At 49.4% G+C, this 13,192-nt stretch overlaps 1 protein-coding gene across 1 annotated transcript; it reads left to right on the top strand.

Annotated features, from left to right (window-relative positions):
• Positions 1-6,420: 6,420 nt before the first annotated feature.
• LOC119356578 (zinc finger BED domain-containing protein RICESLEEPER 1-like) lies at positions 6,421-10,313 on the top strand. Its single transcript, XM_037623554.1, has 4 exons — positions 6,421-6,522; positions 6,820-7,170; positions 7,331-9,463; positions 9,864-10,313. Exons 2-3 carry the CDS (start codon positions 6,822-6,824, stop codon positions 9,457-9,459), a joined length of 2,478 nt encoding a protein of 825 aa, XP_037479451.1. The 5' UTR covers positions 6,421-6,522; positions 6,820-6,821; the 3' UTR covers positions 9,460-9,463; positions 9,864-10,313.
• The last annotated feature ends 2,879 nt before the right edge of the window (positions 10,314-13,192 follow it).

Here is a 13,192-nt window from a genome sequence, read left to right as displayed (position 1 = left end):
CCTGCGCCATTGATGCCTCACGGGCGGTGCAGTGAAGACCGGATGACGCGCGTCCCTCGCCCTCCCTCGCCCGCCACGCGTACTCACGGCGGCTCACGCACGGGCGGCGCCTCGGCCTATATAAGACGCGCCCCAGCGCACTCGGTGACTCGCACTCTCTCGCCGTCGTCGTTCCTCCCTCTCCTCTCTCTCGCCGTCTCCAGTTCATCACACCCATGGCCAAGCGCTTCCCAGGCGACGGCGCGGCGGCAAACGGCTTCGGCCGCCGCCATCTTCACGAGAACGAGGCTCGCCTCCTTTTCGAGGCTGAGTACCCGGTCCCGCCGGACATGCGGGTGCCCGGGGCGTGGAGGATCAGCGCCGCCGGCGTGCCGGTGCCCCCGGTACCCACCGGCGTGGCGCGGCATGCGGAGATCGCACGCATCCGCTCGTCCCTGCCGCGTGCAGTGAGGGAGGGGCCACGGTACGTCCCCGACAGCCCGCTCTGGGAGCCTTATTTCCGCCGCCGTCACGCCGAGCAGCTCGAGGCCACCAACGGCGTCGAGCCCTCCGGCAGGCTCAACACCGTCGGCCGGCATCGGTGGTGGGGCATGCCCGGGCGCACGTTGGAGGCCGTCCTCGAGTACATCAAGGGCGGCAACATGCCGCACCTCGAGTACCCCGCTCCCCGGTCCTTCCCACGCCGCCGAGGAAGCTCCTGGACCCCGAGGCGCATGGAGACCGGGGGGTCCTCCTCCTCATCTGGCGGCTCCCCGTGCCTCCACCTCCGCCCCGTCAAGCCGGAGCACCAGGGCACGCCCGTCAGCGCGCGCACCCGCAACTCCGGCATCCGCATCGGTGACAACGCCTCCCCCACCGGCCGCTTCGTCCTCGTCGAGCCCAAGCCGGAGCCCGGCCTCCCCGCGGAGTACGAGGAGATAGCCCGGCGTGGCTTCTCCGACGAGGACGCCCTGCGGTGGGCGCAGGACGACTACCTCCGCGACGAGATGGTCCGGCAGCGCCGGGCCCTAGAGGAGATCGCCACCTGCAAGCGTGGGCGCAGGACGAGCACGGCGTCGTGGTCCTCGACAGCGACGCCGATGACGACGCCCCCGAACCGTCCAACCCGCCGCGCCAACCGGGGGAGGGATGTAGCAGGGACGGCGAAGGCGTCGGTGGGGGTGACGATGATGACGACGGCGGTGACTACATGCGGTTCTACAGCCTCCTCGACATGTAGAACCGCGTGGGCGGGAGGCGGGGCGGGCGGCGAGGGAGACGGCGGGGGTAGCCCGCGGTAGTTTTTCCTTTTTTGTAAAATATGTTTAAATTTGAACGAACTCGAACGTGTTTGCGTTGTGTTTGCGCCGAATTTAAACATTTTAAAAACCCATGGGGGCCGCGACTGGGGGGCATCACGCCCCCAGTGCGCGGTTTAGCGCCGGTGCGCCCCTAGGGGCGATTTTTTGCCCCTCCTGGGAGGCCAACGGCTGGAGATGCCCTTAATTTCCTTGCTCCTTGCTAGAATTCCCAAGGAGGCGACTAGGGACGCGTCTCACGTGGCCAAGCTCCCAGCAAGCACCACAAAGTCGCCGGATCATATTTCTCTTTGAAAGAGATTGTTAGTTGCGATGATGCGACAAGAACATCTACGGCCAGCGCCTGAAACCCGTCTTAAACGCCCGGACAAGCCGCCCGATCATTGACCGTTCACGAAATTTTGACACAGTTGAGCGTCTCAAACGGAACTCAAACGTTCGGGGGCTAACCGGCACCCCTCATATCCAGCCTAAATATGGGCGGATATTGAATGTCGGGGCACGTCCGTCACGTCGGACTGACGTCGGGGTCCCACGCAGAATCGCCCGGAAACCCGGCGGTCCGAAGCTCGTATCCTCCGTCAAACCGATCTCGCCGCGTGGCGCCGCTCCGTCGGGCAGCATAGTGCCTAGCCTGACTATTTTTGCCGACCACCGACACCGAAATCCTACCCCTTCACATTTTCCTCCGCTCGTGCGCCACCACCGCCACTATCCCCTCCCTCGTCGCCACCACTAGTAGCCATGCCCCCACGCTACAGGATAAGGGGCTACCCATTTATAACGCCAAGGCATCGTCTGCAGCTCCTTGAGCAGATCCGGACAAGGCGCAAAGCCCAGATCACCGCGGGATTTCCTCCTGATGCAGTGGATCGGGAGGACGAGTTGGAGGAGGAGGAGGAGGTTGAGGAGGAGGAGATGTTCACCTACATGGATGAAGTCGAGCAGGAGGAGCCGAAACCCCTGTACGCGCCCGTCCAACCGACGCCAGGCACCGACGCCGTGGACATATCCGGCGACGAAAATTAGCTAGGGTAGTACGTAGTATGTAGTACGCAGAATTTCTTTTGCATGCTTTGTATGGATTTATGGGGTTGAAATACGAGAGATTCGGATGCAGAGTAGCTAATCTGAGGCGTGACCGATCACTGTCCGCGGACGCGACCGGTCGCGTCCGCGGGCGTTTGAGGGGCCGGATTTGTCAAGTCCTGTTGTAGATGCTCTTATGTGCTCAATATTACGGATTTGACATGGAATATTTTTTTAACCACAATATCCATTTTTTAACACAGACGCGGACGCTCATACATACACATAGACACTCACCTCTACGAACGCACACTCGCACATTCTGGCCATGTTTGGTTCAACTTTTATCGATGGATTTCGCTGCCATGCAGCAGAATCTGAACCAAAGAGCGAATCCAGCAGAATCCGATTTCAGAAACCCGCTGCCAAAATCTGAACCAAAAGCGGAAGTAGCGCAGGACGTGCTTTCCAAAATCTAATTTCACTGCAGGCCAAAATCTTAAAAAAACTGTATCAGCTGGTTTGCCAAATGACCTACATCTTTTTCACATCAGATTTTCCACAACTGTTTTTTCACAACAGATTTTTCACAGCAGATTTTTCGCAGCTGCTTTTAGAAATCCACAGCCGAACCAAACAGGGCCTCTATCCGTATGAGCACCTCCGAAAGACTGAGCTGACATATCACCTTCAGATAGACACTACTAGACAAAAGCCTAATAGCGGCACGGTGCCCATGCTACTACTAGCGCGCTACAGCTAACTGGATAGTAGTAGTGTGGGTGCCATCCCGCGCTACTACTAATTATTTGTAGCGCGTTCCTGGGACCCGCGCTACTACTATTAATTTTAATTTTACAAAAAATCGTCTGCGTATTTACGTAGTATACAGGTTTTCTCGATCCTGTGCGTGCTGTCAATGGTGGCGATAGTTCGATCCAACGACAGAAGGGGGCGTGGGAGGGCGGACGGGCAGTGGCATACCAGATCCGACGGCGGCTGCTGGAGAGGGACCGGATCCAGGGAAGAGCAAGGCGAGGGTGTGGGACTACTCTTCACGGCCAAGGCGAGAGAGCTCCTAGTCGTCCATGGCGACGACCTGCACGGGCATGACATGGGAGGGTGAGTCAAACCAAAGGCAGAGAGGAAAAAAGAGAAACGAGGGAGATATAGGGAGCAGCGGGGCTAGTTGCCGCTGGTGAGGTGCTCCAGCATGGTGGCATGGAGCCGCGGGGAAGACCGGTGAGCTCCTGGACACCGTCGACGTGAGGCGGCGGCCTACTTGGGTGCCATGGAGGAGGAGGCGCACATGCGCAGGAGCGCCATGGGAGAGCATAAGGAGAGAGGGGGAGGGATGGGAGAGAGAGAGAGGAGGGATTAAGGGGAGGAGATGGGGATTTCAGGGCTGTTAAAAACCCTGTAATGGGGACCAATTAGTAGTCGCGCATGATTTATACCCCGCGCTATTATTATCAACTTAGCAGCAACGCTGGGTTTATACCTCGCGCTTTTACTATGGCCTGATCTGGTGGGCACGATGGTGACTACTTAGTAGCAGCACGGGTTTATACCCCTATGCTACTACTAATTAGCGGCAACACGTGCCGGATAACCCGCGTCACTATTAAATGGTTGCCTATAGGATTCTCCTAGTAGTGTGACGAATCCATCACACGTGCCTCTGTAATCGACGAAGATATCTCCTTCCACGAAACGAGCATCGTCGGAACACCTGAAAATAACTCCAGAAAAATATGAGCATAAGCAGTAAGTCAATCTAGTACTTGAACCATAAGGATGGCCATAGTGGGGTAACATAACCGGTAACATGCATTTGGGACTAGCAAACATGCTTATGTGGCACACAATTAAATAAGAAAAAGAGGGTTATAATAACATAAGTAGATACCGTATCATGTTAAATGTTATGTTACTTTGTGTCATGCATGACAATAAATATAGCCATCTATGATACTACTTTATGATATTATGCACTATGGAGATAGTATCATATACTAGTATCATATGCATGATACTAGTATATGTTACTCCCCACTATGAGTAGCCTAATGAGTTGGTTTCACCATAAAGAGTCTAATCATTTGAGCTAGACTCAGTTCATAGAACCACGTACTACCTCATTTCTGGTTTATAGGGCTTAATTTAAAAATCTCACCACGAAGATAGATGGTAAATAGTGGAATAATTTGTGTAGTTTGCAAAAAACACTCAATTAATGCGTTTGTTTTCTAAAAAATGTGTTTACGAATGTATTAATTGCAATACACGTATGCATGAAGTACATGTATTGGTCAATTTTTTTTAATCTTTGCATACAATGATTTGACACACCTTATAATCCGAACATGTGATGAGGAACAATCAAATTGAGACTTATAAAATGAAAAATCTAAAATTTTAAGATAAAGCCTATAAACCGAAAAGGAGAGAGTATCAATTAAAATTGAGAAATACAACGAGTTTACATACGTGAAAACCATACATGAAAACTAGAAACACAAGTGTCGTGAAGAACTGCGAAAAGGATTCCAGGAAATTCAAGTCCTTGACACCTCGCCTTACGTCTACCACCGCTGGTTGTCGGCGCCGCCGTTGAGTTGCCGGAACCAGAGCGAGGCCTCCGTCAAACCCAAAATAGGAAAGGCACCTTTGCACACGAGCCGTTGAATCGGGCCACCGCAAGCGGCTGGACCAAGACTTTTTGGCGCGACAGCCGGGGATCGTCCGCAAAGACAGATCCACACAAGACTTTGTGACTTTGTGGCCAAGACATTTTTATTCTTATTTCTTCTGTTGTTATTTTAAAGAACCGAATTAACCATATACAAAAGCAAAATGTCAACCCTAAGTTTTAACGTATAAACAAATTCACAGAGCTAAAGCTAAAGACCTGGCAGTGACATGTATTTACCGACGTCTACCACTGGTATATGCTCTTCAATTTTTCTACATCATTTTCACATCATTTTTTTCTCTATATTTAATACACACCTCTGAAATTCTCATGCTTAAATTTGGTGACCTTTTGAGTTGCTTTGCTAATTTTAAAGCATTAACTTATTTTTCAGCCATTAAAAAGGGGGAATCGCTCTTCGGTTCAACATAGCGTGCAGTCGAGCTTGGAAATGAATGAAACTTGACGAAAAATTTAAGAGCATGCAGACAACACCTTCATGAGACTGTTGTAGGGAGTGGTAAAAATTTAAGAGCGTTACTGAAAAACTTGATGCACTCTATGTACAAGCTGAACACTCTCCGATGAAATATCAGAGTTTCGAACGAAAACCACCGCGTATCACACACAACTCAATTTTTCTACATCATTTCGACCTCAAACTTTTTTTCGTGTTTAATACATAACACTGAAAGTCCCGTGCCCAAAATTTGGACTATTTTGGTTTTAGTAAATATGATTCTTTCAAGCATTTTTCTTACTTACTAAGTATATATTTGGCGAGCGCTCGAGTATGTCCGCCACTGCTAACTTCTGTAAATTTTAGAAAAAATCAGTGCGGGTCAATGAAATATTGTTGTGGCCGCCAAACTTTTGCACACCACTGATGCATGACAAACCAGGGCATGAGTTTGTTGCCCGCCACTACTGCTTTTATCCCGTGACTAAATTTTTTTTAAAAAAATATGAGTTGTAGGTGGTCATTTTGGCCTGCCACTGCTGTCTACGTAGCAGTAACTGGCAACCTTTCTTTACCCGCTACAGCTACTTTTATGATTGTATGAAGTATACACATTTTTTCCAGACAAATGATAACATTTTAATTTGTGAGTAGAAAATGATAACATTTAAGTATTTTCGCTGGACTGTATCGAAAAAATAATCTTTCCCAGGAAATAAAAACAAAACCTTTTTTAAATGGAAATGCCAGAAGAAGAAAGGAAATGATATGCAGGACAAGCCCAGAAGCGTAAACAAGAGCAGCCAACGTTAGCCCACCTTGATCGAACGAGCCCTTTACCCAGCCCACACTAAAAGCGATTACAGACGAGCCCGCTTGAGCCCGTCTTGATAGAACGAGCGAGCCCTTACCCAGCCCAAATCGACGAACTGGGTCTACCCACCCGCCGCCCGCCCGCAGACCCAATTCGATGCCCTAATCGTGCCCGGAATCGCCCCTCCCCGGCCCCCGCAAGGCTCCCCCGGCGATCTCCGTCTCAGGTGACCCCTCCGCCTTGATTTCTCCTGCAATTCCTCGATCCGGGCTACTCATGCGCGTTTAATCTTACGATTTGGGGTCTCTAGAGCCCACAATCGATGCGATCCGTCAGTATTTCCCCGCCCCAAATGTGTAGGATTTGGGGGGAGTTCTTGCGCCGATTTCTGTATCCCGAGCGCCATCTTACCTGCAGATCTTGTGTTTTCGTAGCTGTTTAGCCTGTTCAGTTCGATGTAGCTGTATGCTAGGTTGCTAGTAGCAGGCAAGACTAAAAAAAAAAATTCATGTTTACTGTGCAGCCATGGAGATGGAGCATGCTGTGATCCAGCAGCAGGTCGTGGAGTATCCCGAGGAGCATGAGGTGGAGGTGGACGTGGACAACATCATGAAGACGGAGGTGGCGTACGGTTCGGGGGTTCACAGCACTGCGTTCAGGTACAAGCACAAGAAGAGGTCCAAGGTCTGGGAGGAGTACAAGCCCATCTTCCTCAACGGCAAGGTCCAGTTCGCCGAGTGCCTCTACTGCCACAACCGGCTCAGCTGCAAGGACTCCAACGGCACGAGCCACCTGTGGCGGCACCAGAAGATCTGCCCGGCCAAGTCGGAGGCAGCGGCGGAGGGGCAACAGAAGGATTCCTACTTCCCATATGGTACGCTCCGGTTCTGCCTCGTAGTGTGTTCACGGCGTTGAGTTGAGTTTACTCTTTAGCATGCTCTGTGTAGCTTAGGGTCTGGACACATTGATATAACATTGTCAGAACAGTTGACCTCTGGCATACAACTGATGAACGACTCACATTTTGTGCACAGTTTTGGTGAATGGAGACGGTCCAGTGTCACCAATTGACCCGGTCAATCAGATTATTTCGGAGACGCTTGATGACATCGGCTCAGCAACTCCAAGCAGATTCAAGTCGAAGGTGTGGAAGGAGTTTACACCCATTTATGTTGAGGGGAAACTCCAGGCTGCAGACTGCATTCACTGCCAAAAACGTCTCAGCGCAAATAAGTTTGGAGGGAGAAGCCACCTTAGTCGACATCTCCTAACCTGCCCAGGACGGCTTGAAAGTCTCCACAATCATCATAAGTTTTTGTTTGAGCCTTCGAGTGCACCTAGTTTCAACTCCAGGGCGAATGATGAGCTCTCGCCTGCCTTGACAAATGGGAAGGTTCAAATTGCAGAATACGCTAACAAGCTCCCCAGGATTAGTACCTCTGGTGACACCATCCACACAATCCAGCCCATTCAAATGGTGCCAGCACACCCACCACCAACATCAGATGGTGCAAGCCTGAAGAAGCAGAGGACCTCATTCACGAACATTTCAACTGACAAGAGCGCCGGGAAGTTTTGTCAAGAAACATCTTACCAAGAGCTAGCCAAAATGATAATTCTACATGCTTATCCTTTTTCAGTTGTGGAGCATGAAGAAATGAGAAGAGTTATTAAGAATCTCAACCCTATAGTTGGCATGGTTTCTCATAATGATATGAAAGATCATTGCACTGCTTTATTTCAGAAGGAAAAGGTAAATATTAAGGATGTACTTGCACTTTCCTGCCGACGTGTGTCTCTGTCAGCAAGCATCTGGACTCCTGATGGACCTGAGCCAACAGTAAATTACCTCTGTTTGACAGCACATTTTGTTGGTGATGACTGGAAGGTTCACAGAGTAATAATCAAATTTGGCATGTTTTGGTCCTCACCTACTAATTTGGAGAGGATAATACACTGCAAGGAGGCTTCTGTCCCGGAGTCTGAAAGTGGACCGTACAACGTCATGTGGGATGCAATTAGAGACTGGAATCTTGATCAGAAGATTTTGAGCTTGACTTCTGTTGGTGATGTTAGGAACAATGCAAATACCGTTAAGCTAAAGGAAATGCTCATAGAAAAGAAGTGCCTTCCTATTCGAGGCAAGCTATACAACATTGCTTGTCTGGACGACATCTTAAATAGTGTTGTCTCCGCAGGGCAAGCAGATATACTTCGATTTGTTGGTGACGCAGTAATGGAATTTTTTGTGGCACATGCATCTTCACCTTCAGCCCAACAGCAGCTTCTGGAAGTCATTTCACAGATGAGTTTGAAGTGTCCACAAGAAGATGCTAAGTGGTGGCACAAATTTTATTTTAGGCTTGAAGTTCTTTTGCATTTCAAGAAGTCATTTCCTTCTGAAGAAGTGCTGAATCTAGAAGATATGAATGTTGCTGAGTCTATTTGCAAGATTTTGAGGATGTTTTATCGTGTCATTGAAGTAATATCTTGCCCTAGCTCTGTCACAGCAAATATATACTTTAATGAGGTTTGGAAAGTGAGGACGGTGTTGCAAGAAGAAGCATCAAATGGTAATGGAGAATTTTCCAGAATGGTTATGGAGATGCAGGAAGCGTTCCATGGGTATTGGCAAAATACGTACTTGTGGTTGTCAATACCTGTTGTTCTGGATCCTAGATTTAAAATCGGTTTCATTGAGTTTCGTCTGAAGCGAGCTTTTGGCACAAATTCTGAGAGCTACTTATCTGACATACGTGAAACAGTCCGCGAACTCTTCAATGAATACTGCAACCCTACAGATCTGCCAAGTGCAGCTTCAAATAGTGCAGCTTTGGATGCGGATAATGATTTATTGGAAGATTGGGATCAGCATCTCAATGAACAAGCAAGTTGTCAGATATCTACAGAACTTGATGACTACCTTGAAGAGGGTCTAGTTCCAAGAAAGGATGAGTTTGACATTCTAAACTGGTGGATGAATCATACCACAAAGTACCCAACGCTAGCAGCTATGGCACAGGACATATTAGCTATGCCAGCTTCTGCTGTCCAATCTGAAGCAGCATTCAACAGCAGCGGACCGGTAATTCCAAAGCACTACAGCACATTGAACATCAAGACTATTGAAGCACTTGTGTGTGCTCGAGACTGGATGAGATAAAATGGTAAGGTCCTATGCACTCCACTATCATAGATAGTGATGCTGTGATTAAGCTCGTGAGAGTTTCTTCTTTTTTGCCAGACATCTATATTTTCTGTATGGGAATCATCAATCATAGTACTTGCTGATAGGATAGTATTTCATATTTGGGAGAATCTTAAAACCTACAACCTTCTGACTGAAGGTGTAAAAGTTTAGACTTTCACATGTTCACGCCATGTTAAAAGCTACTGTAAGCCAGTCCTTGTCAAAATAGAACCTCACCATTTGGTCAACGATATTATCGATACGCCTTGCACTTGGTCTCTTCATGCATCTACGCTTTATGTTTTGTTGCCTATACCGAGCATGCACTTTGTACTAGAAACAACTCCATTCATCATCATATCTTTGCTTATTGCCAGGGCAATTGTACATGGAAAGCCCAGCTTACTGGAATACCGCCTAGTAGATCAGTGCTCTGGTGCTAGGTCATAAGAGTGAAGAGTTTATGACGGCGTGAAGAAGGCTCGGAGAATTCTCGCCCCAATGTACCTGTGCCATATGCTGCTACAGTTCTGAACGATGAAGATGCCGATTTGTTTCAGACATCTGTGTAGGTCGTTTTCGACCAAAGACCGGTCGCCAGCCGCGCCGATGATGACCAGCTTGGTGGCTGCTGTTGACATGCCCTGCTTCCTTTCTTGTGGAGACGTGTTCATTGGCATGTAATTTTTGTACATATCGACTTCGTGCTATTTGGTCGCTGTAAGACGCCTCAGTGCCTATGCAGCTAGTGGGTGGAGTTGTGGGTTTCTGAATGTGCTGGGAATATGGGTGTATTGATGTCAGCATAAGAATGTCATGGGAAAGTATCTAGTGCTCCCGGTGCTCCGATGCGGAAAACATTTTTTAAAATGTTTAAAAAATTCTGAAAAAAATGCAGCACATCGATGGAACATCGATGTCTTTTGTCAGAAAATTTCAAATCAAAATTTGAAATATTGTTCGAGATACAAAAATGATAAATTTGACATCAATGTGATAATGGGCCAAAACTAATGCGGCCACGACGTCAACTATGGCACCGACTTTCCGTGGCGGCACAGGAATCACCATGCACCGTGCATTTCATGTCGAGACAGTGCCATACACTAATCGGACCCGCATGGTCATCTGCTCTCCCAGCGAAGCGCGCGAGCTCGTCGAGTCTCGCTTTGCGTATTTCAAGAAGCAGCACGCCTCCAAGATCCTTGACCCGCACCACCACCAAAGTGTTCGCGTCCACGACATTTGCTGGAAGATTATTGGCGCCATCCATCGTGGCTTGTCCATCAAGAGCAAGATAGAACAGCAAAGACAGGAACCACTACAGATGATGACGCCTTTGGGTTGGATCGACGAGCTCAATTGGGAGGTGATAGTTGTTGAAGAAAAAGCCTGGAGGGCACAATGCTATTTCGATGGTAAGATAATAGTCTCCACGGGATTACTTGATTCCAGCACGGATTCTGAGATTGCATGGGTCCTCGGACATGAGGTACACAAATACGTTCGTTTGTTCATTTTGGATCAGTGAGGCTGTTAGTTTTCAAAGTCGATAGTATTGCTTATTTCTTTTGCATATATACGTAGGTTGGACATGTTATTGCGAGGCATTTCTATGAGATGACCATAATATTCGAGTTGTGGTTCCTGACCCGCCTCCTGGTGACGCCGTTGTTACGAAGGTATATTGATTTCATCACTTGCTTTACCCACACCTTATTCATGCAAGCATCTTAACAAGAACTCATTAGACTAGCCTAGTATATGTATGCATGCAAGCATTCACGTCATGTTAATTAGAAGATGTTGTTTTTTAAGAGCATGATGTTAATTACCTACTCTATTGTAGGAATGAGCTAGAGGCGGATTACATTGGAATGTTGATAGCCGCTGCGGCTGGTTTTGATCCCCACGCTGCTGCTATATGGCTTGACAAGGCAGGAAAGAGGAAAGGGGAGTCAGCATTTACAAATTTCCTCTCTTTCTTCTCATCCAAAGTTCATCCATCTTGTAAGAAAAGATCACGACTTTTATCGCAACCCAAGGTAATGGAGGAGGCAATGGAATTGTACAGAGAAGCAACCGAAGGTGATGGGCCTGACAATGAAGGATTTGTTGGCATCAATTATGCAAAAGCATGCACGGCTCTCGTCTGTCGCGAGGCCATGGCTTTGGCGACCGATCTCTTGCAAACATGCACAGTCATTGGCTCGGACTGTAAGGAAGTGGTATCGGATATCAAGGAAGGCAGCGGCGGCAAGCATGGCCATATCATTCGTGAGATCAGGATCACATCATCGGAGTTCCAGGATTGCTCTTTCGTTTTCGAAGGAAGGGCCTTGAATACGGAGGCACATAGCCTCGTTGAACATGCGCTTAGTTTATTTGCAGGGCGCCACCTTTGGCCTGTGCAACCCCCTATCAATTGTATTCCACTAAACATTATTGTGTAATACAACATGTGTTAGTTTTTTTAAAAAAATGCACACATGCATTCTCTTGATAGATTTGCGGACTGATGTCAAATGAGTATTCTTTCTATCCATTTATATAGAGCCTAATATGTATTTGGAAATGGCGGCTGCTACAAATCCGCCGGTGATTTTACTGCGTCTAAATAGCCGTCCGATCTGGCGCTGATGGCCGTTCAATCTCAACAAGGCAACTCGCGTCTTCTCTCCTCTGATCTTGTTCAATTTGGCACCCACGCGTCTCGGTGACCTTGCTGCTGCTGATGCTGCATGTGCGCTCGCCGAGGTGAGCCGGAGCACCTCCCTCAACTCCGGCGGCCGCCAACATAATGCATTGGAACACCACTAGTGCTATGACTAGAGACTGTTGTGGCAAGGCGTCCAATGCTGCCGTTGTTGCAAGGGCTGCTATTGTGTGCTCGTCGGGACACGCCAGGGCATCTTCCTCTACTCCGACATTCCGCCACCGTCGTGCTGCGTTGCAACACCACCCGTGCTGCTGGTGGACGGAGCCACCAGCGAGTGCTGCATCGCAGCACCGCGAGACACCGGGGACTGCTCCATGGCAACACCGAGTGGGACGCCTCCGACGAAGCTTCATTGCAGCTCTGACGGAAGATTCAATGCAGCTCCGACGAAGCTTCATTGCAGCCCCGGCGGAGTCCGTTCCATCCCCACCGTGGCTTCAACGACCCGGTGGCGCTCCAATGCAGCCCGGTCAATGCTCCAATGCAGCCCGTGCGACGCTACATAGCAACAATGGCAACCCCGTCGACGCTGCATAGAAACACCGGCTACCCCGACGACGCAACATAGCAACACTGGCGACCCCCGCAACGCTGCACCACAGCATCGGCAACCCTGGCGATGCTGCATCGCAGCCCCAACGATGCTGCATAGAAAGACCAGTGGCCTTGACGACGCGGCATAGCAACACCGGCGACCCCCGCGACGCAGCACCACAAGACCAGTGGCCCCCGATGACGACTCAGCACCGACGAGCCCCTCGCTGCAGCACCCACAGCTCGCTTGAAGCATGCTTTGGCTTGCAGAAGTGCTTCGTGTTTCAGGCGGGATGCGCACCGGCCCCATGGTTGGAAGCAACAGTGGTCAGCCTTTGGATCGAGCCTCTCTCTTCCTCTATGAAGCGTGTGAAAAACTGAGAGAGAGGGGATGGGGAACGACGAAGAAGACGGGCGGGAGAGGATAAGGATGGGATGGAGAGCGTTGAGCGG

This window comes from Triticum dicoccoides, chromosome 2A, assembly GCF_002162155.2.
Source record: "Triticum dicoccoides isolate Atlit2015 ecotype Zavitan chromosome 2A, WEW_v2.0, whole genome shotgun sequence".
Lineage (NCBI taxonomy): Eukaryota > Viridiplantae > Streptophyta > Magnoliopsida > Poales > Poaceae > Triticum > Triticum dicoccoides.
This window is presented reverse-complemented; position numbering and strand designations above follow the sequence as displayed.